We start from the raw sequence: 25,234 nt of genomic DNA, 5'->3' as shown, positions 1-25,234 counted from the left end.
GTCCAGCCCCCCCCCCATTTTATTAAGTACAAGCCAGATGTGGCTTCTTTCCCACTCCTGTCCCAGACCTCAAGGGCTGACAGGCTGGAAGGGACGTCTGGCTGGCTCCGGAGCCTTCCAAGGGCAGGGAAAGCCCTGGCTGGACTTCCCTGGCATACACACACACACACACACACACACACACACACCCCTTCCTGCTTCTGTTTTTGTCAGCTCTTCTTTAATTCTGATTTTAAAGATAGTTGTAAGCTGCTGTGGGTTCCCTTGGACTGACTGGCCCCAATTCCTTAAATATATAATTTTATTTCTTCTGGAAAATACGATTTTCTAACTGCTTAAAGCGGCTCAGGGGCCTTCGTTCTCCTGCTGCAACCCCCAGGCCAGGTGGGGGGGGGGGCAGATCCTGGCTGCCCTGGGTGGGACGGACCCCTTTCGCTCCCGCTTCAGACCTGTGTCGTGCTCTGTGCCGCGGGTACAAGCCACCATGGCGCCCATGCTTGGTTGGGAAGTCATGCCCGACATGGCATCCACCGCCACGTCCACGATGTCAGCCCCGGCAGCAGCACAAGCCAACATGGAAGCCACGCCGGCACCCGAAGTGTCGTGGGTGTGGATGTGAAGTGGGACGTCAGGGAAGTGCTTGCGCAGCGCCCCCACGAGCATGGAGGAGGCCTGCGGCTTCAAGACCCCAGCCATGTCCTGCAAGGGAAGGGGGCAAAGGCTGCAGGTGAAGAGGAGGAGGAGGGAGGGAGGGAGGGAGGGAAGGGGTGCAGCTGCAGAGGAGACCCTGGACCCCCTGAAGTCGGGGAGGGGGCATCGACTTCCCTTCTGGAGGCGGGCCAGGAGGAGGAGGGGGATAACCGGCTCCCTCGCGCTCGCTCCTTCCAGCTCCAAGTCCCAGGAAACCTCCCTGACGGAAAGGGGTCCCCACCGCGGACAGGGCAGAGCGGGAGCATGCAGGCCAAGCCTTCCCTGTCCTGCCTACCTTGATGGCCAAGATGTGAGTCCCAGCCTTGACCAGCTCCTCCGCCAGGCTCACGTAGTAATCCAAGGTGTACTTGGTCCGGCTGGGGTCAGCCACGTCGCCTGTGTAGGAGATGGCGGCCTCCACCACCCCTCCGGCCTGCCCGGCGGCCTCCATCCCCAGCAGCATGTTAGGGAGGTAGTTGAGGGAGTCGAAGACGCGGAAGATGTCCATCCCGTTCTCTTTGGCCATCTGGCAGAACCTGCGATGGGGACGGAGAGGAGCCCTGAGCCAAGGCCGGCCCTGCACCACCTCTGGGCTCTGGAGGGAGGGAGCAGGCTACCCGAAGGCAGATCCAGGCTAGCAAGGATGTCGGGTTAATGTGGGAAGCCACAATGGCTGGAGCTTTTCCTCCAGGGCGACTGGACTTCCAGGAGGGACCGAAGGAACGTAAAGGATTTAAAGAAGCAAAAACAACATCTTAGCTTGCCGAGCACAACCGGTAGGGCTGCCAAGATAAACCCCAGGAAGGCAAGACCGGTTCTGAGAAAGACGAGGAGAGCGGAAGGCCAACGGGGCGTTCCCTTGCTCGAGCACCTGGAAACAGCCCGCCACTTACTTGAAGACGGCGTTATCGGGGTAGTTGGTGTAGCCCACCGCATTCGCCCCCCTCAGCAGCATCTGGAATGGGATGTTGGGGATGAGCTCGCGCAGTTCCTGAAGCCGGCGCCAGGGGCACTCGTACAGGAAGCGCATGGCCACATCAAAGGTGGCGCCTGGGAGGGGGGGGACAGGAGGATCAGCACGCTGGGTCTCTTGGGAGCTCCCCCCCAGCTCCCCCCCCCACACCTTCTTTTAGAAATACTTTGTTGGGTTTTTCCCATTTTACTCATCACTTAACGAACAGAACTGTGACTTTTTTTTTATACATTTACATATCATATCCAATACAATCTATATATTCTATTTCTATACTTTCTACATTTATTGCATACACTTTTTCTTACTTCTACTGCCTTTCCAATTGTACAATTTTTCCCATATTGTGTAGCATTCAGAGTCTACTCTTCGTTCAATGGTCAATTTATCCATTTCTGCACACCCATAATTTCTTTTAATTACTAAGCCTTCGGATGGCATGCAATCTTTCTTCCAACGCTCAGCATGGGCTAGCCTTGCTGCTAATACGTGGAACACCAAATATTTTATCTTTCTGTCGTAATTCCTTTTCATTATCCCTAAAAGAAATAGTTCCGGGACAAACTCTATTTGGCCTCCAATTAGTTCCTGTAACCACGTTTGTGTTTTCTTCCAATATTTTTTCGCTTCAGGGCAGAGCCACCATGTACGATAGAAGGTGCCGTTATTTTGTCTGCACTTCCACAGTTTGGATAAATCTTGGCCAATCTCGTGGGTGCCAAATGCTAGCGATAAAACATTTCATGCTGGTTTCCTTTATAAGTCCCAGCTCCTTTGATTGTCAGAAAGAAAAATACACCAGGGAAGGCTGAGCGTGTGTCCTCTTTGAGAGCAACTCCAAAACCCAAAGGGTTCCCCACTGGTCCGATGGCTGCTCCTGGGTCAAGGGGTCTGGCTCTGGCCTCAGTTGCGGCCATGGAGCCAAGTTCAGCTCTCTTGTCCCACAGCAACATCCCTGCTTAAGGCCCTTAATTCCACGAGTTCTACATGCCACAGAGCCTCATGCCTGCCAAATTCAAGGATCAACACGGTAGGCAGAGACGCAGCCCACTCATTTCAAAACTGCCTCTCCTCAAGTCTTTCGGATGGATCAGACCTAAGAACCAGATCCATCTGGGAAGGACCTGGACAGAGACCATCGGTGCTCGAGGTGCAGCGTTGGTGAACTTGCAAGGAAGGGAAGATGCAGATTTAATAAGGATGAAGCGACCACACGGGGGTCATCTTATCAGTAGGAATTTTACTGCAATAAGGGCGACATTTCCATCGGCAAATAGCTGGGCCGGCCATTTGTTCAAGGTGACCCAGCCTCTCCTGGATAAAGGAGCCATCAACTGGACGAAGACGTCGCTCGGAAGAGGTCTGTTCCAAAGTGGGCTGGACTGTAAACGTCCCCTGGAGTTGACGAAGAAGAGTTGAACCTGCTGCTCCTGAGGAGCCGGGGAGGATCCTCAGAGTTGTGAGTTAAAAGGCTTGTGTGGCTTATGGTCGCACCAGAACTATCCCAAGATGGCGTGCGGTAGGATCCACCTGGCAGCGATGCATTCTTGAGGGGCGACTCCTCAAGGAACTATTTTGATTTGGTCTCCAAGCCACCCATTTTAGGGAAGGTTGTTGAGAAGGTGGTTGTTAGCCCTCTGGGGTTAGGAGTGAGGGCCTGGAGTTGTGGTGATTCTCCTTTCTCCAAAACCGGCTCCAGGCAACAAAAGGTCTGGCTTTTACGCCACATTTACCCTCCCCGTTAAGTTCTACCTGGCGTGGATGGCTGAGGAATAGAGGACCACCAGAAGGATGGACACACACAGCTATGCCTTCCAATAGTGGAGAAAGCAGGTAGCTCAGGGTCAGGGACCGGCTGAATGCCTCTCCATTAGATTACTCCCAGGTAGGCCTGGCACCACAGTGGAAGGCCCACCAGGATTGGCTGCTGTGTTGAACCCAGGCCTGCTGCTGACTGACTGATCCCTCAGGGAGGCCTTGTTGCTGCTTTTGCCACCTATTTTTTCTGCTGCTGTTGCAGTTCTCTGCCCTCACAGGCTTTGATGAGAGCAAATGGGGCCCTTTACTCTGCTGACTTGGCTCGGGAGTTTTAGCGCCTGTATAATCCTGTCAGAAGGCTCTGACAAGGTAACAAAGAGCCAAATCCTTGCTAAACATTAAAATCTCAATTTTATGCCATTCTGAAGTTCTTTGCGTAATTTTGTTGTTTTATTTACTCTTCTGATTTGCTGTTTTTGACCATTTATAACGCTAAGCTCGCTGTGTCTTCCTTCGAGCTCAGGATTATTTGCAGGCGGGATAAGCCTGTCCATTTATTTCAGGGCTGAGTTGCTGGCTCCAGGGTGAGCCGTTGGTTGCAACGACCCAACCGAGAACTCACGTGGGCACCTCCACCTTGGCCGGCCATCAACCTGCCCGAGGACCCCAGCCGCTCTCTCACCTCCCCAGTTCTCGATGCTGAAGAGCCGGCTGAAGTTCTGGGCTACGAAGGGGGCGATCTTCTTCAGGTCGTGGGTGCGAACACGAGTGGCCAGCAGCGACTGGTGAGCATCTCGGAAGGTGGTGTCCATTAAAAGCAGGCCCGGATGCCGGCGAACGGCCTTGGCGAAGCCCGCAGGGCCCTCGCTGAGAAGGACGTCCCGGAAGCCGGTGGGGAGCTGACCTGTTGCGGGGAAAAAAAGGAGGGCACTGCAATGCAAAGCACAGGAGGCGGCAATAAGAACCTCACCCCTTTCCCAAGAACAGGGAGACCCAGCGGACTCTGATCTAAGAATTTTAAAGCTGGCAGACAAACACCCCCCCTCCTCTTCTCATGCTCCACGTCATTAGCCTCTGGGCTCCCCACGAGCAAGAATAATTGCGGGTCAGTGCAAAGTGACAAACTGTCATGTTTCCCCGAAAATAAGCCCTGGACTGATTCTTTTCCCCGTGTGCCTATAAGCCCAACCCCCAAAATAAGCCCCAGTGAAGATTGCCACCAGCCTGAAAGGGCACGGGAACACGCAGTTTGCACCCTGCCGGGCCCTGAGCTCGGGTCTTGCTCAAGCTGCTGCTACGATGAGGGCGAATGGTGGGTCAGGATCCGCTGCCTGCTCCTGGGGCCGCCGTGCATCGGAATTGCCTGCCTCTATTAGATTGGCGTCAATCCGACCCAACGTCTCATGGCTTGCCCACGGCCACCACGGGGCAGAAGGTCACATGGACGTCAGAATCCCCCGCAACCTCTGCTCAGTTGGTGGGCCTGCTCGCTGCGCGGGGACCCTTCCTCCTCCTGACCGTGCTACTCTCAGCCACCCTGCTGAGCTGCTCCTGCCTGGCAGGGGAGCGAGCCCAGATCTGCAACCTCTGGAGTGCCTGCCTTGCCAGGGCCCCTTTGCCAGTGGTCCCTGGTGGAGCCCCACCACCTGCGCCACCTCGCCCACCATCGCCTTCAGGCTGCTGAGTGCTGGCTGCATGTCTACGGGCTAAGCCTGGCCCTGGTGGGCACGATAGCCCTCCCACTGGCTGTGTGAGGTGGGTGCGGGGTTGCCCCATGCGTCCCGCAGGCCAGGCAGTGCATCTCCCCCCTGCCCTGGAGGGGAGAGGGAGGCAGTTCCACCTCCCCACCACCTGCCTCACCAGGCCGGGCGGAAGGCGAGGGGGTGGCAACAGGCAGCCGCAGGTGAGAGAGAGGCCAAAGGCAGACATTACGTCATTTGAATGAGGCTTTATTGATGGGTTTATATGCTTGTATCTCTGTTTTAACCTGCTTCTGTTGGGTTGATGTTTTCTCAATGCTGGGAGCTTCCCAGAGCCACTCAGGCAAGTTGGGCGAGTCTACCAATCGAATCAAATCAATCCAAAGATTATTGCGTGCGGCTGGGATTGTGCGCTGCTGTGTTCCAGTCCTGCTTTTAACCCTGTTCCTGTACATCGGAATGGAGGCTGCAGAGAGTCGCCCGAGGCTTGGGTACTTTATGAGTGCCACCAAGCCATTGACCATCCTTGGCTGCAAATGGTCCCCTGTGACCCGGAGCTGCAGCATCAGGGCCTTCTGGAGGCCAGCGTTAGTCCGTCAGGAACGCCCAGCCCAGCGTTTCCCTTTGGGGCAGCCGGACGGCTTGGGGGAGGCTGGTTCTTCTGGAAACAACTCACCTAAGGGCACCGCCGGGACTACCGGGTCAATGGGCGAAGGCCGGGCTTTCACCGGGATGGGCGTGGTGGGGCCATTTACCATGACGTGACCTGGAAAGGAAGAGGAGGAGAAGTCAACGGGGGTTCACTGCCTGCAGGGTCTCCTGGCTGCTGGCAGCACGAGAGAAAGGCCCAAGTCCCCTGACCTGGCCCTGCACTTCCGTTTCTAAGAAATAACCCCAAGGTGATTCCGATTCACTTGGCTTCCTTTCTCCCTTCCTGCCCAGTCAATGTGTGAACCCACCGAGGACCCAAAGGGAGGCAACGCAGAAGCAAGTCCAGCTGGGACCTCTGCCACTCCAGGGGGAAGGGGTGGAACAAGGCTTGAAGGGACAGGAAAGCAGGTTAAATGGAGGGGGGGCGGGGAGAGATTCTTCATCGTAACAGCCGCGATGGTGGGTCCCCTCCTGCTGGGTGTGTCCAGGCCAAAAGAGAGGCAGCCGTTGGTCCCGAAGGATTTGGGTTCCTCCCTTGAGCCTTGCCTGGGGGTGGGGAGGGGGACTCGTTTCAATGGGCGGATTCTAAACCTACCCAGGTAGTGGAGCAGCTTCTGGGCTCGGTTCTGGCCAGCCCGCAGGTGGAAGAGGTCTGGGTTTTCATCAATGAACTGGGTGTCCACAGTGCCATGGAGAAACTGATCGTTACTGAGCACGTTCTGCAGGAAAGGGATGTTGGTCTGAAAGGGAAGGGAGAACAGCTTAGGGGAGGCGGAGGGGAGTCACTACGGGGGACTCGGTTCCTGCATCCCTCAACAGCACCAGGCGGCTCTTCGGAACCGAGCAGTTGCTCTCTGGCTGCGTAATCTGGATGAGACTGGAAGTGAGATGTTGCTGGATGAGACTCACCTTTTCCAGCCAGCCACCTAAACCTGCCCCAAACTAAGGCCCAGCACTGGCCCTTAGAGGGGCAGAGCCACTGATTATGGACCTTCCAAGTACCTGTAGCTGCTCGCCAGGGGTGGGATTCAATTTTTTTAACAACTGGTTCTGTGGGCGGGGCTTAGTTGGTGGGCGTGGCTTGGTGGTCATGTGACTGGCTGGGCGTGGCCAACTCAATATCACTCACATCGAGGCATATATCTTCTTGCCTGACCTCTCATGACTGTGGGGATGCTGCAACAGTCATAAGTGTGAAAATGGTCATGTCACTTTTTTCTGTGCCATTGTAACTCTGAATGGTCCCTCCACACAAGCAAAGTACCAGCAAAGGAGGGGGAAAAAACCCCAGAGATGTTCCTGAGACAGGAAGTCTAGTCCTGCCAAGAATGGAATAAGGGTTAACGGGGAGGCAGTTTCTGTAAGCAACACCAGAATGTTTCCTTCCTGCCTTCCTTACAGGATTAGCCCAGGAATTTCTTCTAACAATTGGTTCTCCGAACTGCTTAGAATGTTAACAACCGGTTCTAGCGATTAGGTGCGAACTGGTAGAATCCCACCCCTGCTGCTCGCATAGTAGCTGCTAGAGCAGCCTTCTTTTCTTCTGTGAATTATGTTTCTGTGCAATAAGTTGTGCAAATGGGACAAGGGCCTGGCATCAGGGTTCAAAAGAGACGGAGCCCTGCCTTGTCTCCGGGAGGGAGGGAGGGAGGGAGCGAGCTTCAGCCACCTGAAGCTGGTACCCAAGGGCACAGCGCAGGCTCATCGGGGGCCTGACCACCTTCTCAGTCAGCCACATGCAGGGCAGAAAGGCAGCTGCCCTCCGCAGCCCTTTGCTTCCAGCAGTGGAAATCCCCAGGGAAGCTCCACTGAGCTGCCAGTCCTGGCAGCTTCTCCCGCCACTTCTCCGTCACTTGGATCCGATGCTGGTCTTCGCCGATTGTTTTAAAACAGACGGGGCTGCAATAAGCAATGCCCCAAACTATCTAGGAACCACTCAATTTTAAACCCTGCAGCGGCCTGTCCTGCCTGGGGCGATGGAAAGGATGCGGCTGTGAGCCAAGTTGTTATTTGGATGAAGATCTGTCACCCCAAAGCTCAGGTGAGCCTCTTGCCCTCACCCTGCTCCCCTTGGGGCTTCCGGGGACATCACCCCACAGGCTCTTGTTCTATTCTCAGAAATACACACGGCCAAACTGCATATATGCTCTACAAGTCTCTCGCCTGCCCCCACCTTCAAGCCAATACCCTTTTTCTGGACAATGCCAATTTAAGATAATTGTACCAACATTTAACAGAGTGATTTTTATGCTAAATTTAAAGAAGATAAAACTACAAGTATTGTACAAGTAGAACAAGGAGCCTTAGAACTGACAGTGAAGGCATACAAGGGGCAGACAGCTTCTGCCTTTCGGGGTCCACCAACTACAAGAAGAGCACAGGCAGTCAAGGAACAGGCTGCAGATTGGCCCTGGGCACAGCAGCCACCGAGGCCTTGAGATACGCCTAGACCCACAAAGACCAGAACCAGGCAAGCCGGAGGATTCCATACAACAATGACAGCTGGACCTTGAAGAAGCAGGTTGTGAAGAGCGTTAACACCAGAAGTTCGATGTTTTGAACTCTGGCTTTGGAAAAGGCCGCTGAGAATATCGTGGAGAGCCAAGAAAACAAACCAATGGATCATTGAACGAATCAGCCCACTTAAGGCACAGATGGCCGGGCTCGGATGATCCGTCTTCGGACATGTCTCTGGCCAACTTGTTGCAGCTAACTCATCACAACAACTCACAGTAGGACAACTTGCTGCGGGACAATGTAACAATTCTATTTAAATATTTAAAATAAATTTAAAAATATTTCAATTTTTGCCATTCACATTTCACTCTGTCCTTCCTTTCGCATCCTTTCTTTCATGATTTTATTCCACCATTTCCTTGATATTTAGCGTAACTCTTGTGCTGCAGTGAGTTGGCCGTGGCAAGTTGGTCGTGGAGAGTTGACTGTGGCAAATTGTCATAGAACCCCCCCCGGAAAAAAGATCTATCGCTAGGAAAGGGGAAGAAAAGAGAAAATGTAGACAACCCGCAGCAGATGGGACGCCCTCGGGCACAGCGATGGAGGGAGAGTCCACCTTGAATGCAGCAGGTAGCCTCCGAGGGAGACGGGCGGTTAAGAAATACGAAATACAAGTAGAATAAATAAATAAAAAATAGTCAAGACCTTGTTGATGATCCAAACTCTGTCCAGGACCTTGGAGTACTCATCTCTAATGATCTAAGTCCTAGAGCCCACTGTAACTACATAGCCAAAAAGGCGTTAAGAGTTGTTAATCTAATCCTACGTAGCTTTTTCTCTGGTAATATTACACTACTAACTAGAGCATACAAAACATTTGCTAGACCAATACTCGAATACAGCTCATCAGTCTGCAACCCACATTACGTATCTGATATTAGCACAGTTGAGAAAGTCCAGAAATATTTCACAAGAAGAGTTCTCCATTCCTCTATTCGTTGTAGAATACCTTATGCCACCAGACTCGAAATTCTAGACCTAAAAAACCTAGAACTACTCCGCCTTCGGTCTGATCTAAATATAGTATATAAAATCATACATTGCAATGTCGTACCTGCAAATGAATACTTCAGCTTCAACCATAACAACACAAGAGCAAACAATAGATACAAACTCAAGGTTAACCGCACCAAACTTGATTGCAGGAAATACGACTTCAGCCACAGAGTGGTCAATGCCTGGAATCCTCTACCTGACTCTGTGGTTTCTTCCCCAAACCCCAAAAACTTTAACCTTAGACTGTCTACTATTGACCTCACCCCCTTTCCTAAGAGGTGTGTAGGGAGTGTGCATAAGCGCACCAACGTGCCTACCTTCCCTGTCCCATTGCTTCTTTTATATTTTTCTTATATGTATCCATTTCATGTATTCATAACTATGTTTATACTTATACCTGTTATCTCACAATCGCTTGACAAAATAATAAGAAATTAAAAAAAGCGGTTTGCTTCTTAGAAGAGACAGACGGGGACACACACACACACACACAGGCAGAGAGATGGCCCTAAGTAGGCCAACTTGTTTCTAGTCTGATGCCTTTAACCATTGCACCAAACTGGCTCTCAGATAAGGTGATGAGGGTCTTTCTCTTCTTTACCCCACTGGTGGGGGGGCAGCATCTGTTCCCTATTTGAAGAAGAAGAACTATCTTTAACTTTAAATATTTTTTTCCACATTCCTGGAAGGCCTTCGTTCCTTTTTGCCACTCACCCCCAGGCCAACCCCCCGCCCCCACCCCGTGTGATGTGCCGGTGGCCGTAGCTCCCAGCCAGCTTCCTCCCCCAATTCCACGCATTGCTGCTCAGCTGAGGTAGTGCTTCAAAGGCAGTGGGTCAGTCCTGCCTCTTGGAGACCCCATGACAGCTGGGTGACTTGGGGGCTTCTGCAAAATGCTGGCCAGGAAATGGGCAGAGACCTCCGGCATCATCCCTGCCAGTGCGCCAGACAGAAAACCCAACCAGGTGAGCCGATAGCGCTTTATTGGCAGCTCTCGGTTCACAACCATTCATTTGATGGCCGTTCAAAGTTACAACGGCACTGAAGAGAGAGACACTGACGAGCGTTGCAGCGCCCCAGGGTCACAGGATCGGAATCCGGGCACGTATTTAGGATGGTGGCAACATCCAGGAATCCCCACCTGTAACCTTCCCAACTGGCTTCCGATAAGCCAAGTCAGTGGCGGAGGCCAGATTTGCTGATCGATCCTAGGACTCACTTAACAACAGTGGCAAAGAGGTCGTAAAGTGGGAATGCGACTCACTTAACAACTATCTTGCTTACCAAGATAAATTTTGGGTTCAATTGTGCTTGTAAAGTTGAGGACCACCTGCATGGTACAGAGACATAAAAAGACTTTTGCCAGCCTGAAAGTAAAAACATCTCCGCCCTCCTCACTTTTAGCCACTTTTAACTGCTTGACCCGTCTGTCTCTGAGAGCCCCTCCCCCCTCCCTCCCTCCCCCCCCCCAGGGTCATCCTGGTATTCTGTTTCAGGTAGGCACCAAGGGCCAGAACAGATTCGAAGGCCAAAAATATTTCAAAATTAGAGATTAGTATTTTGGCGCAGAAACTCCGTTCCTGACCCCTTTCCCTACCTTGTCCAAACACGGCCACCGGCATGCTATGTTCACATCTGCATTATTATTATTATTATTATGTATATTATGATGCATATTGATCCATACTAACATAAATACAATTCACAGAAGGAAAACATAGTTCAATAGAATAATAAACAAGCAATTATTTATGAGTTGCGAAACTGTGCGGGAAAGTGATGAAGAAGAGTCACTGTCTTGTCTCAAGAGAAGATTGGTTTTTCTTCCAGCTGGCACTTGGGGCAAATACAGCTGGACCCTTAAATATGCCACAAGCTTTGCATCTGACATCCTGCAGTGTTTCTCTTTTTAGACCCTGATTTCTTCTTGTTCTTGTGTAAGACCGTCTGCGTACAACTGGGACTGCCTAGCTTGTTGTGCCTCATCAGTGGGGTCATCAAGAGTATTGTAACATGGCCATAGCACTGAGAAAGCGAGCTATGGCTGACCACTGGGGAAAGTCCAGCAAGAAGGTCCTTAAAGGAGGCCAACAGAAGAAGACGACAACGAAGGGCCCCTCAAATGGAGAGGTCTTACAGAGGGTGCCTTAGCTTTAAGCAAGTCATCAATCCTTCCATGAGAAAGACATGAGGCTGGAACATGTTTATCTCGTTCCCAGAATTCTTTCACCTGGCCCCTTTTTCCTGATGTCAGACTGGAGGAATGAAATTCGGGGAGAATAGAGCTTTCTGGGTCATTTGCATCCAAGGACACAACATTGGAGGGTCAGGCTAACATGGAGCAAAAGTGCATTTCTCACCCAGACTGGCTAGGAGAAGAGCAGCGGTGGAAAGAGACAAGGGGCCTTCCGGCCAAGGGTTCCACTTGGAAAGGAAAAACCTGGGACACCCCTGCAAGGTGGGGGATCCGTCCCTTGGAAACACGACCCTGGAGAAAGAGTTGGGGTTGTCTACAAGCCATCCAGTAAGGGGAGATGGTGGCCTGGAGAGTCAGTGACCGAGGAGAAGCGCAGGAAAGGCCTTCCATTCCATTGCAGGCCCCTCCATTCATATTCATCGATAGGACAGAATAATAACAGGGACCTTGGAGGTCTTCTAGTCCAACATCCTGCACAAGCAGGATACCTTGTACCCATGATGGCACGAACCTATGGCACGCCTGCTATAAGTGGCACGCAGAGCCATTTGTTCGAGCACGCGAGCCCAAGCCAAACTTACCCGCGCTGAGCACGCACACGCCTCCCAGCTGATTTTCAGCCCCTTTGAGGCCGTTTTCGCCCTCCTGGAGGCTCGAGAGAAGCCTCGGCAGCCTCGACAGGCCGAACGGGCCTTCCGAAATACCGGAAGTGATGAAACGGGCCTGTTTTTCGGCCTTCAAAGGCTGCAGAGGCTTCCCTCGAGCCTCTGGGAGGGCGAGAATTGTTTCAAACAGCCGAAAATCAGCTGGGAGGCGCACGCATGCACAGTGCAGGTAAGGGGGGGTGTTGCAAGCGCATGCGTGGGGGGGGCGCATTGCATTGTGGCTGCCAGCGCGTGTGCGCTTTTGGCACACCACAACAAAACGGTTCATCCTCACTGCCCTACACCGTTCAACCCAATGGCTGTCCAACCTCCTCTCCAAACCCTGCGGTGCTGGAGGATCCACCATCCCTGGAGGGAAGTTGCTCCACTGGTCAATGTAAGGGAAGAAGATTCTACCTCCAACCTATTTGTGCTTCGTTCTCTACCTTGCCAATTTTGTTAATATTTAGGATCTTCATATGTTAATGTTTTACCTTCTTTTTATGCTGAAAGCTGCCTAAAAGTGACTCTATGTGGCTTACACTGTAAAAGCAAGCTAAAACCTTAAAATATTAAGATCATCAATAAACATTAAAATAATAAACATGGCAGCCAAAATTAAAATCATCCCACACAACCAACATCTTGCAATTATCAAAATAGTAGCAAACAAACAATGAAATTCCATTAAAGCAAGAAGAACATTAATCATTTCTGCTTTGGGTAAAGACTCCTGAATATTCACACTGAGTAGAAGGTATTATTATTGCCAAAAGGAGGAGGAAACGGCTTCTTCTTGTACCACACCAGGTGAAGGTGTCCCTCTCAGACATTTTCCTTCACTGGCTTTTTCTCTGGGCTGAAAGCCAATTTCTTCCCAGCATTGGGAGCTGCTACCCTCCCTCCACCGTTCTGGCTCCCTTTCTGCATCTTTTCCAACCCTAAACGTGGATTCTGATGGTCAGGTATAAACCTGATAGACAGTATTTCAAATACACAGTATTTCAAGCGACAGATTTATATCAGGATGCTTCTGTGTTGGAGGCTTTATTTTTTATTTTTTTTGTTCTCTTCCTAAAAATTCCCAGGATGGAATTTAGCACTGTGCTGACATTTTCATGTAATTCAGCACGAATCCTCACTTGTCCCTTTTTAGTTCAGCCCCAATTAATAGGTAGACTTTGGGGTTCCCTGGCACTCTATTGGTGACCCCAATACCTGTGTTTAAGGCCAGTCCCGGAGGACCCTGGGACAATGGCTTTTGTCACTCGCTCAGAAGCCCCGCCCCTGGGCCCTTTCCCAACCCACGGATCCCCATTCCAACCCTCGTCCAGAGCAGGGCAGGGCACTGAACGGAGACCTTCCTCCCTTGGGGTCCCCATGGGGACTGTGAAGAAGAACCTTTCCGTTGCCATCAGTCCTCCTTCCCCAGAGTTTCACTGTATTCTTTCCATGGCTCACTAGTCCTCATTCTGAAGTTCGTATTTTTAGGATGACCAAGTTTAGGGACCTCTGCTCTGCCAGGTGCTCCCCAACCAGATGCGCCCAGAGCCCAGGATGGCTTCACTGGCTTCCCTTGATATTTAATGCCATCAGGGAGTCAAATGGAGCCCATCCCTTTTGCATCGGCCTGTCCTGCCCAAATCCCAACCTCTCCTGTGGACGCCATCATCTTATTGCTCTAGGGAAAACGGGCCTTCTTGCTGGCTCTGGCTCCCAAGCGCATGTCGGGCAAGGAAACAAATTGGCCCGCTTGAGCCCCAAGACTATTTCTCGTCCTATCGCTGGGGCTGCTGACCCGGAGACCCAACACAAGCCACCCTTCCAGGCTCACTTTGGGAGCAGCCTTCCCTGAAGCGCAGGACTGTCTTCGGGACTTGGTTGTTTCAGAGGGTCAATCCTGCACGCTTGACCTCCCCCTTATGGGGGTCCAATGCTCCTCTCCCCCTGCTGGGCCCACCTCCCCTTTCCTGCCCGGAGGCCAAAAGAGCCTGGGCTGGTCCAGAAGCCCCCCCCCCCTTAAGGGAAGCCTGCCGCCTAGCAACCATCCCCCAGGGCATGGAGATCACTTGGCTGCGCTCCCTCCTTCTACGGCGCTGGTGGGGGGAGGCAGGGGAAAGGTGTACAAACACTTGAAAGCCTCCCAAGTCAGAGACGGCATCCAGCCAGCACACCTTGGAACGAAGAGCGTGGGGAGGCAAAATAACGTTCCATTTCCTAATGCAGACGCCCTTTCACAGCCCAAGGACCCTGGTGGGCGCCCCACATTCCTGGAAGAGAGAGGGGGGATTTTCCCCCTGAGCAGCTGCTCCATCGGTCTCCCTTCCCCAGAAAGGCCGGGAAGGAGGGCGAGGGGGAGGGAGGGAGGGCCTTGTCTGGCTCCTCCATCTTCCTCCCCCAATCAGAGCTCGAGGAGGAGGAGGAGGAGGAGGTGGCGAGGAGGCAGCCGGGGCCGCTCCCTGGAAGAAGAGCAGCAGCAGCCCAGCTTCCATCCCCTCAGCCCCCCTCCCCCCGCCAACTGGAACGGGAGCAGCCTGAGGAGGCAGCGGGTGGGAGCCGGGAGAGCAGGGGCTGCAGGCGGGCTGCTCCTCCCCACATCCCCCCCTCCCCCTCCTGCGCACCGAAGCAGCAGCAGCCGCAGCAGCAGCAGCAGCCGAGACAAAGAGGGGCTGCCGAAAGACGACACCATTCTGGGAATCCCGCCAGACCTTCCGGGGGCCAGGAGGAGGACTGCCAGGAACCCCGATGGCAGCGGTCCGGAGAGGTTCGGCCCCACCGGCACCGAGGAAGGACTGAGACCCAGGGAGAACCCTCCACACCTGATCCAAGAGGGCGGGAGGATGGAAGACCAGCCGCCGGGTCTGCAGAGGGAAAGAGGGCCAGCAGCCTCCGGGAGAGAGGAGACGGGTGAGCTGCAGCAGCCGGGGGCTTTCCGGAGCTGAAAGGCAGAGGGGCGCCTGGCCGAGGGACCCCCAGAGTGGGCCTGGCCTGGAGACCCAGAATTTAAGGCTGCCGGGAGAACTACACGCCCCCCCGGCCCCCAAGAGAACTCCGCTTGGAGACCCCATGGAATCCGCCGGGAGTCCCGAGGGCTGAAAGGCCCAGAACGGACCGGGGGGGCACCCGGGCTCCCCACCTCCCTTGGGAGCACTGGGAACCCCAAGGCCTGAGGAGGGCCTGGGACTGGGAGCCGAGACGCCTGAGGCAGCCAGAAGCGAATGGGGCGAGGAGTGGAGGACCGGGTGAGCCAGGGTGCCCATCAGCGCCGAGGCTTGAAGAGCTTGGCATGGCTGCCGCCTCTCCGCCTGCCTGAAGCTGCAGCAGCGTTTCTCTTTCCTCTGCCTGGGGGAGGGGGCCGAGGATGCTCCTCTGCCTGCAGGCTGGATGCTGCCCTCGGCCACCCCGAGCCTCTTCCGCCCAGGCAGCCGGGCGCCTCCCCACGGCACCCCAAGAGCCTGCGGGAGCCCTGGGGCCACAGCTTGCTCAGGAGGGGCTGAGGAGGTGGCACAGGGACAGGTGACTCGGTGTGGGGAGCGGCTGGACTTCCACGGCTCATCTCTGGCGAGCCCAGAGGCCCAGGAGAAGGTAAAGCTGCCCGTGAAGCCTGGGGGCCTTCGCGGTGGGTGGGGGGCCTGCAGAACGACCGCTGCTGCTGCTGCGACGTATTTGGAGGGCCAACAGCCGAGCGGACCAGGGGCCTCGGGAGGCAGAGGAGCTGGGTTTTCCTTTCTCAAGCCTTCCACTCCCTGGACCTTCTCCTTCTCCCCCCCCCCCCACTCCTCCCCAAAACAGCCATGGCAAAGTGGTGCCAGGACAGACACAGCAGGGCCTCCTCCTCCCCCACCTGTGCCCCCACCCCTTGCTCCTTCACCCTTCTATCCTGAATCCAGACCTCCAAGGCTGGGCCCATGCGAGATCATCTTTCCTGCCTCCCAGGCATTCTCCCTTCCTCCACTCCCCCCACCCCAGCCGTTGTATCCCAGTCAGTGGGACCAGGGCTTGTCCTGGTCTTGAGAGGGAGAGGGGAGGGAAGGGCGATTCGAGTGCCCCTGAGAACTGGGGAGCCTTTTGCCATCCGTGGTCCCCTTCCCCAGCCCAGCATCTCCCACCTAGAAGAGGGAGAGGGAGCCCTGGTGAAAACCTTCGAATCCCCCAAATGTTTGTCACTTTGGTCACAACCCTGAATTGCTTTGAGATGGTTCCACCCTTCAGCCTCACTCCCCATCCCAGCCCCCACCCCAAATACCCCCACCCACCCACCCACCCAAGCCAAGTACAGGAGGACCACCAGAAACTGTCCCTGGGCTGGTGGGGCCCCTCCCTGCCCTGAGGCCCCTGCTGCCAAAACTGCCTCCATGAACCCGCCTGCTCTCCACTTAGGGCCATACCTGGCTCAAAATTGAAGGCCCCCACAGTCTGAATCAGAAAAGTGCTGCACAACTAAGATCACCCCACATACACACAAGCCCCCCCGTCCCAGTGCACGCCCTCCCCCTTCTATACGCACCGACAGGCACCTACCAAATATACAGCCTAGCCCAGCTGGACCCCTGCAGCCCAAGCTGAGCACACACACCGCGGGGGCCCAGGAGTACTTGCAATCTGGGTCTGTCCCAGCCCTGACGCAGGCCAGGGCCCAATGCTGCCAGGCCAGCAGAGATCTGGGGTGGAAGAAGAAGAAGATTGAGGGAGATGAACGAATCGCAAGAGCATTGATTCAATGGGGGTTGGACTTATGGGGAAAGCCTGGGTGCTTTTGAGCCCCAGGGCACCTTCAGATCCACAGAGGGGGAGTTTTCAAAATCACTTAAAATGGCAGTCCCACTTTATACCACCCTAAGGAGGCCACACCTGGAATAGTGTGTCCAGTTGTGGTCATCACAATACAAAAAAGATGCGGAGACCCTAGAAAGTGCAGAGAAGAGCCACAAAGATGACCAGGAGTCCAGAGGCTAAATTGTATGGTGAACGATTGAGGGAACCGGGTATGTCTAGTCTGAGGAAGAGAAGGACTAGGGGTGCCATGATACCCGTCTTCCAACATTTGAGGGGCGTCCACAGAGAAGGGCTCAACCTGTTCTCTAAAGCACCTGAGGGCAAGACAGGTGTGGAAGACCATTAAAGGGAGCGCCAACCTGGAAATGAGGGGAGGGTGAGAATGGCCGGAGGAATAGCTCACCTCCAGAAGTTGTGGCTGCTCCATCGCTGGAGGTTTTTAAGAAGAGATCCGACAGGTCTCCTTCTTGAGCAGGAGGTTGGACTAGAAGACCTCCAGGGTCCCTTCCAGCTCTATTATTCTGTGTCCGGTGACAGGCGGAAGAGTGCCAGTAGGGGGGAGGCCAGGAAGAGGCCAGGCAGGAGCTGCTCCCCATTAAGGTCTCGGTTCATTCTGGCCCCACAACTTCCACAGGCTGCAGGCCGTGCCAGGGCTCCTGGGAGACAGGGATGGCGAACCTTTTTGTTGTGGTGTGCCGAAAAGTGCACGTGTGTGCCGGCACCCACAATGCAATGCGCCCGCCCCTCGAGGAAGCCTCTGGCAAATCCGGCATTTCCAGAAGGCCCGTTTTTCGGCCTCCCGAGGCTGCAGAGGCTTTCCTCAAGCCTCCGGGAGGGCGAAAATGGCCTCAAACAGGCCGAAAATCAGGTGTGCACATGCGCAGTGCAGGTACCTTTGGCTGGAGCTCATGTGCCTGCACCAATGGCTCTGCGTGCCACCTGTGACTCTTCCGCTCCTTCCTCATTTTTACAAGCGGGGGGGGGGGACGGGGACTTTAGAGTACCTTTGCCTGCTTGATAAGGTGGTCAGAACTTATGTGCAGTAATCCAAACAGGACTGCCCCAAAACCTGCCTGGAAGTCTTGCCAGTTTCATTTTCCTGCCTTTCCTAATGGCCTTCACGGCTATGTTTGTGGTCCATTATGTCCTCCTTGGCCAGCCCAGACCACATCAACAGAAACACACATTTTGGATCCTGCCCTTGCAACGGCTGCTGCCCCTCCAGCTGCAGCAGCTGACAACCAGCACAATAAAAGAGTAGTCAGGTAACCCCAATGGACAGATACGTTTTTAAAACGGATTAAAAACACAGCACAGCCAGAGCAAAGGACTGATTCCCGGAGGCTCCTTGGACGTCTGCCCTCCTGCATCTGGGCATGCTCAGGTGGAGGGATCTCAAGAGGTCCCGAGACTGGCAGGGCGTCCATTCCAGGCTTCTCCCCATTCCAGGTAGCCCCTGGCAGAGATTCATGCTGACTGATGATCTCTCTAGTGGCTTCACTCGGATTGGGGGATAAAGGAGGGCTTGACCTCTTGCCTCCCAAGGAAACTGCCCAACCGCTGCAGGCAGCTTAGACCACCATAATTGCTCACAGTGAAGACCCCCCCTCCAGCTGACCAACAGTGACCAATGGGGTGCCACTCCCAGGCCCAGGCCTGACCCCTGACTGAAAGTGATCCAGGCTCCCTGTAATGGTCGCCTCACCCCCTCCTCCAATAGAGGTGCCTCTTTTTACGTTAATCATTCCCCCCAAATTAGACATTGTCACCAATCTTGCCTACCTCACTCTGAAGAATTCTTTAAAAATGGCCTTTCTCGTGGATTGAATCGTCCATTTCTCTCGGGCTCTTCCCTTCCCGTCCGGCCCCAGTTCTGGTCAGGGCCTAGCGTTGAAAAGCTCCCTCCCTTCCTTTCTAGATGCTTTTCTCTAGTCAGAGCTTCTCTCCACAAGGTGGACTTTCAAGGTGTCCAACCAGAGAGGCGATTTCACCTTTTAATGTTCTTCCGATTACAACATGACCCTCTAGCGCCCTATTGAGTGGGAGGGCTTCACTAGCGTTGCTTTTTAATTAATTATTCTTTTCTTTTCTTTCGTGGATGCAGAATTGCAGATTATATTTATCTATTCTAGTTATAGATGACTGTTAAGAGGCCAGGTTTAGAATTCCTCCTCTCAAAGTCGGTGCTTTCTTTTCTTTTTTTAACACAAAGCTGCACCATCCTAGTTTTCAAAAGCTTGAGTTAAGGGCTTTGAAAAGAAGTCTTTTAAAAAAAATAAAAGAGTGGCTATTTATTCAGAGAAATTCTTGTTGCATTTGGCCAAGCAACAAACGAAGAAAAAAAAAAAAGAAGTTTCCCTAGAAGAATCCTGAGAGTGACCCATAAATCCAATAAACAATAAAGACTTCTGGTCCAAACTGCAGGCAGAGAGGAGCCAGGGGCCCAGGTGCATCTCGCCCACCCCAGTTACCTGGCCCAACCCCCGAGCAGCCTTTGGGTCCCTTCCAAGCAGCAGGATCAGAGACGCAGCTGGGCCAGCCTCTCCAATGCAGGAGGAACCTCCTTAGAGCCACCGTGGCTCACAGGTGCCAGCCAGCCAGCTAGGCTGCTTCAGGGCAGAGAAGCCGCACCGACACAGGAGAAGATCGGCCCACGATCCGAAGGGGGCTCTCGCTCCAGGGGTTCCCAAGGCGGGAGGACAAGGAAGAGTTTGGGCCACGTTGCCTGACCTGAGACCTGCGGGGCGCCATCTCAGCCACTGGTTCCCTTCCCAGGACATCATCCACAAGGGGCGCAGCAGGGACCAGCTCTCTCTTGCTCTGGCCTGCGCGCCTCTCGGCTGCCCCGTTGTTTTTTATACCATCTCCTGTTCTAAGGATGAACCTCCAGGGCCGCGGAAGTTAACGGAGCCTCCCCAAAGGACAATCCAGCATCTCACCAAGGCTGGAACAGAAGAGCAGGAGTTTCGGCTTTGCAAGCCCTCGGACACTCTGGGTGGGCAGAAATCAAGTCATCCTATGCAACACCTCCTTCCTAACCTCAGATAGTTGCTAGCAAAATTGGGAGTATCCAAGACAGCACGTTCTCACACACAACACTGTACTAAGCCATGGTTTGACTATGATTTGTTGTACAAGTCAGTGGTCTGGATCACACAAGACTCTAACCATAAAACGGGGTGGGCAACACACAGACCACATGTCAGTTTTCAGCACTCAGACCGTTGGAGGCTGCTGCCCAAATTCAGAATTGTGATACAACTAACTAGGCTCCATTACGGCTTTACAAGTCGTGTGCACCAGCCTCTAATTTTACACACCTTATGCTGGACAGAGACTAAGCTCCAGCCCCTTGGTGTGGATTTTTTGGAACCCGACATGGCCTGCCATCTTCTTTTGGGCCAATGCTCAATTTTGAGCAGTGTGCCACGGCTCACTCAACAAACTGAGTACAGCCTCAATAAAAGCTAATGCAGATTTAATTTAATGTTTATTAGATTATGTTCACTCAACAAACCAGGTATTAGACAAGTATCAACATTCATTTAATTTACTTTAAATTTGGTTTAATTAATTAAACGCCATCATGGGGTTATTCTATATCAGGGGTGTCCAACCTTGGCAATTTTAAGACTGGCTGAGGAACTCTGGGAGTTGAAGTCCACAAGTCTTAAAATTGCCAAGGTTGGACACCCCTGTTCTATATATTTTGCCCTTTAGCCACTTTAAGAATCTCTGTGGCAGCAAATTTCAGAAGGCCTCCTGGGGGTGAGAGAGCAACTTGTGAGAAGCTGATCCCGAGAATCCCCGATTCTTCTCTTCCCCCCTTGAAATCCAGGAACTCTGGTAGCTGCCAAGCGGATTCCCAGAGGATCCTCCCAATGGAAGCAGGGAACTCAAGCCGGCCAGGTTAGCAAAACCTGATCCTGGCCGGCCCATTTGCTCCATGCTCACATTTCACCCAGAAACAGAAATCCAGGGAGAAAAGAGGATGAAAACCTTGAACCGTGCAGTAAAAAAAGCCTCTAGAAGCGCCAGGTTTTTCCTCACCAAGCGCCTTTTGGCGTTCCCCCTTTCTCATCTCACTCACGATAATCAGTTCAGATTTTCCATCTGGCTCGCAATTGTACCTATTGGGCTCAGAGGTGTCGGTCGATCAAAGGAGCCCTGAAGTTCCTAATCTGAAGGATTTCTAAGTAAAAGTGGCAAAGCTCTGTGCTGAAATAAGATGGAAAAAATGTATGTCTGATAAATCATTTATAATTGTATATAGTTTATGGAGACTTCAATTAACAGAAGCCAACATCGGCTTGCCACAGATGACACAAAGGTGCAAGAAGGCGCTAAGATTTTGGACCACAGAAGATTCAAAAAGATCTGGGTAGCCTCAAAGACTGGGCTGAAATAAAGAGGATGGAATTTAAGAGCAGAAATTCTGCACAGGGTAGGAAAAAGAAAGGCGCAGGAGGGAAAGGGATCGGAGCCAAACGCAATCTTGTACTGCCCTTCCCTTCTGCCCTGGCCAGAGCACCCGGGGAGAGCACGGTGGGTCCAAACCTGAACGTCAGAAAGGGACAGTGAGGAGCTGGGATCCAGGGGTGGGCACCAAGCCGGAGGAGATTCAGTTAAAAGATCTGGGTAGGTTCGGCCCACGGAACAGACGACTGCGACGCAAGAGCGGCCTTTGCATGCCGCCCAGAAGAGGAAATGGGCTTGCTGGGTATTGCACGGCCAGATTAACTGCTAGATTAAAATAACAAAGAAGGAGATGGATCCATGGAGCAGGCAACTTTCAGAGGTGGTCCAGCGGTAAGAGGGGACCACCAGCGGCCTGGGCAGGAAGGGATCTCAGTAAATAAGCGCCACGTCCCGAGAAAGAGAGGAAAGGGCCAAAGGTCCCGAAAAGGACAAAAACTTACCAAGGGTCCCTAGGTGACCACTGACCTCTTTTTTCTCTCTTCCAGGCCTGCCGAGGCGACTACCATGGAAAGGCTGCTCCTGGTCCAGGTTCTGATGGTGGGGAGCACCTTAGCCCAGGTGGAGTCCTGCCCCTTCCACTGCGTCTGCCAAAACCTCTCCGACTCGCTTAGCACCCTCTGTGCCAACAAGGGGCTTCTCTTCATTCCGGCCAACATTGACCGGCGGACGGTGGAACTGCGCCTGGCCGACAATTTCATCCGGGCGGTGGAAGCCCCGGACTTTCTGAACATGACGGGCCTGGTGGACCTCACCCTCTCGCGGAACACCATCGACACCCTCCGGCCCTTTGCGTTCGGGGACCTGGAGAGCCTCCGCTCGCTCCACCTGGACAGCAACCGGCTGACGGAGATCAGGGGGGAGGCCCTGCGGGGAATGCTGAACCTCCAGCACCTCATCCTGAGCAACAACCAGCTGGTCAATATCTCTGGGGCTGCTTTTGATGACTTCCTCTCCACTCTGGAAGACCTGGATTTGTCGTACAACAACCTGCGCAGCGTCCCCTGGGAGGGCATCCAAGGCATGTTCTGCCTGCACACCCTGAACCTGGATCATAACCTGATTGACTTCATTATGGAGGGAGCCTTCGACGAACTCTATAAACTCTCGCGGCTGGACATGACCTCCAACCGCCTTTCCACCCTGCCCCCTGACCCACTGTTCGCCCGCTCCCAGATTGGGGCCGTCAGCCCAACCCCCTACATGGCTACCATCGTGCTCAGCTTCGGAGGGAACCCTTTGCACTGCAACTGTGAGTTGCTGTGGCTGCGGCGTTTGGCGCGCGAGGATGACATGGAGACCTGCGCTTCCCCGCAACACGTGGCCGGCCGCTACTTCTGGTCCGTGCCAGAGGAGGACTTCACCTGCGAGCCCCCCCTCATCACCCGGCACACCCACAAGCTCTGGGTCCTGGAAGGCCAAAGGGCCACCCTGAGGTGCAAAGCCCGCGGAGACCCTGAGCCGGTCATCCACTGGGTCTCCCCCGATGACAAGATCATTGCCAACTCCTCCAGGGCCGTATCGTTCCGCAACGGCACCCTTGACCTTTTGGTGACCACCATCCGTGATGACGGGGCCTACACCTGCATCGCCATCAATGCCGCTGGGGAGTCGACAGCCACCGTGGACCTCAAAATCATCCCCTTGCCTCATCGGGGGAACGGCAGCGTCACGGTGCTGCAGCAGCAGGACCCGGGCTCCTCCGACATCAGCACCTCGGCCAAGAGCTCTGCCAATGCCACCCAGGAGGCTTCCGAGGAGAGAGTGGAGGTGCTGGGGGTGACCGCCACATCAGCCCTGGTGCGCTGGCTGGCCAATAAGTCCACCTACGTGGCCTGGATGTACCAGATCCAGTACAACTGCACTGCGGACGATGCCCTTGTTTACAGGTAAGGGGGCTGCGGTGGGGGACCGGGGGACGAGCAAAGGGTTTCGGGTTCTCCTTCCTGGAGAAATCCTGGCGATGAAGGTCCCTGGCGGCTTCCGTACCGTTCAGGTGTCTCGGGTGACAAGTGGTCCTCTCCCGGATTACATCATGGCTGCTCACTCAGCCGGAGGGCTCTTCCTGGTGAACCTGGCTGGACTGCGCAACAGGCAGAGAGCGGCCTTCCTCCGTTCGCCCCTTTCCTCTGTTCCCACAAGACCTGAACCACGTACCAGGGAGACAGCTGGCTGTGCAGCTGATGAGATTTGGGGTTGGGGACGCAGGAGGTTGTCAAGCAGAGTACAGCATACCCAAAAGCTCTAGCGTTGCTCCCCTGAAACTGAGTCACCCAAGGAAAGTGACATCGGCCCTCGAAGGCCTTGGCTCCGCTTGGTGAAGAGCCGGGCCCGGTTCCTTCAGCGAGGTGGGGGAGGCTTCCGAGGCTCAAGCACAGGGCGAGTCCGGGGTTTCGGATGGCTTCTGCCCAGCTTTCTGCGCAACAGCAGGTGGGGTGGGGGGAATTAAACCACAGAGATGGGTAGCAGAATCCATGCTCTATGAACGGAATCCTTCACTATGAACAGCAAACCCAGGCAAGAGAAAGGATTCTGCACAAACAAATCTCTTTCCTAATGGCTCCATTTCGTAGGTATTTCCTGCCCCTGAGCAGCCCAAACAAGCGCTGGCTCTGAAGAAATCGCCTCTCCTTCCCAGAGGCAGGCAGCCTCTCTGCCCCTCGGTCCTCGCCCACCTGAGGCAGAGGTTCCCCCTCCCCGGTGCCACATCCACAGTGCCCCTCACCAAGCACCTCTCAGGGGTTCAGCCCTGGATCCCATTCAAGAACCAGGTGCAACTTCTTCGCTGGCTTTGCAGGAAGGCCGGAGAGACCCGGAACAGCAGCTCCTTTCTCTACGCTCACCTTTTCTTTCCTTTGGCACCAATAACTGGGCCACAAGATTGATAGAGAATAATAGGCCATTAATGGGCAGATAAGCTGCCTACGTAAGGGGGGGGGAGGCCTGTGGCCAGGAATGAGGGAAGGACCCCCCCCATCAGAGGAGGGGAGGGGTGGAGGCCACGGAGGCTCACTCTTCCCCTCTTTCTCGCCTGCAGGATCATCCCCGCCAGCAGCCAGGATTTCCTTCTCAAGCACCTGGTGCCCAGCATGGATTACGACCTGTGCGTCTTAGCCATCTTCGATGACCTGGCCACCTCTCTGGCAGCCACCCACCTGCTGGGCTGTGCCCAGTTCACCACGCAGGAAGCCTACCCAGACTGCCACTCGCTGCACGTCCACTTCCTGGGGGGCGCCCTGACGGTGACGGTGGGGGGCATCATCGTGGCTTCCTTGCTGGTCTTCACCGGAGTCATGATGGTCAAGTACAAAGTCTGTGGCAGCGTCCACGGGAGCCTGCCCAGGGTCAGCAATGTGCACTCGCAGACCAACGGCGGGCACCCAAACGGCCTGCTGCCCCAGCGGACACCCGCCGCGGAGTGCCAGCAGGGGCAGGCCAAGGCGGCTGCAGCCCAGGGCGCAGAGCGTTGGATGGGAGGCGCTGCCGGGAGCCCCGGCCTCCGCCAAAGCCAAGCGCAGCAGCTCCCTGGACATGGGGGACGCCTCCTCCAGCGCCTGCTACAGCTACGCCAAGCGCCTGAGCTTCATGTGGGCCAAGCGCAGCCAGTCGGTCCACGGGAGGCTGGCACAGAGCACGCCCCTCGACGACAGCGCCGGCACGCAGCCGGGGCCCTTCCTCAACGTGGATAAATTGGAGGAGAGCGTGGTGTAGCCCTCGTGGGGGGAGGACCGGCGTCCTACCCCCGAAAGCACCTGGGACAGCGACCCCCGAGGGGGAGGCCCACGGAGGAGGACGAGGCGGCAGCAGATTCAGCTGGCCCTGCTCCAGCTGGTTGAGCCCTGCCTCCCCCATGGAG

At 54.4% G+C, this 25,234-nt stretch overlaps 2 protein-coding genes across 2 annotated transcripts in view; one reads left to right on the top strand and one right to left on the bottom strand.

Moving 5' to 3' along the window:
• Positions 1-17,344, bottom strand: part of LOC113424191 (pyruvate carboxylase, mitochondrial) — a 24,298-nt gene extending 6,954 nt beyond the window's left edge. Inside the window, 7 exon segments of the mRNA XM_087943259.1 lie at positions 450-699; positions 986-1,226; positions 1,584-1,740; positions 4,104-4,325; positions 5,798-5,887; positions 6,368-6,512; positions 17,306-17,344. Of these exon segments, the coding sequence (XP_087799385.1) occupies positions 450-699; positions 986-1,226; positions 1,584-1,740; positions 4,104-4,325; positions 5,798-5,887; positions 6,368-6,512; positions 17,306-17,329 (1,129 nt within the window). The 5' untranslated portion in view covers positions 17,330-17,344.
• On the top strand, positions 15,590-25,234 carry LOC113424192 (leucine-rich repeat and fibronectin type-III domain-containing protein 4). Its single transcript, XM_026685796.2, is given in 4 exon segments — positions 15,590-15,711; positions 21,867-23,267; positions 24,416-24,871; positions 24,873-25,234. Coding segments are annotated over 3 exon segments (2,055 nt in total). The 5' UTR covers positions 15,590-15,711; positions 21,867-21,885; the 3' UTR covers positions 25,090-25,234.

The sequence above is a fragment of the Notechis scutatus genome, chromosome 14 (genome assembly GCF_049901735.1).
Source record: "Notechis scutatus isolate UNSWTSFEM ecotype Mainland chromosome 14, rNotScu1.2, whole genome shotgun sequence".
In the NCBI taxonomy this organism is placed as follows: Eukaryota; Metazoa; Chordata; class Lepidosauria; order Squamata; family Elapidae; genus Notechis; species Notechis scutatus.
The sequence above is the reverse complement of the archived record's forward strand: the minus strand, read 5'-3'. Positions and strand labels throughout refer to the sequence as shown.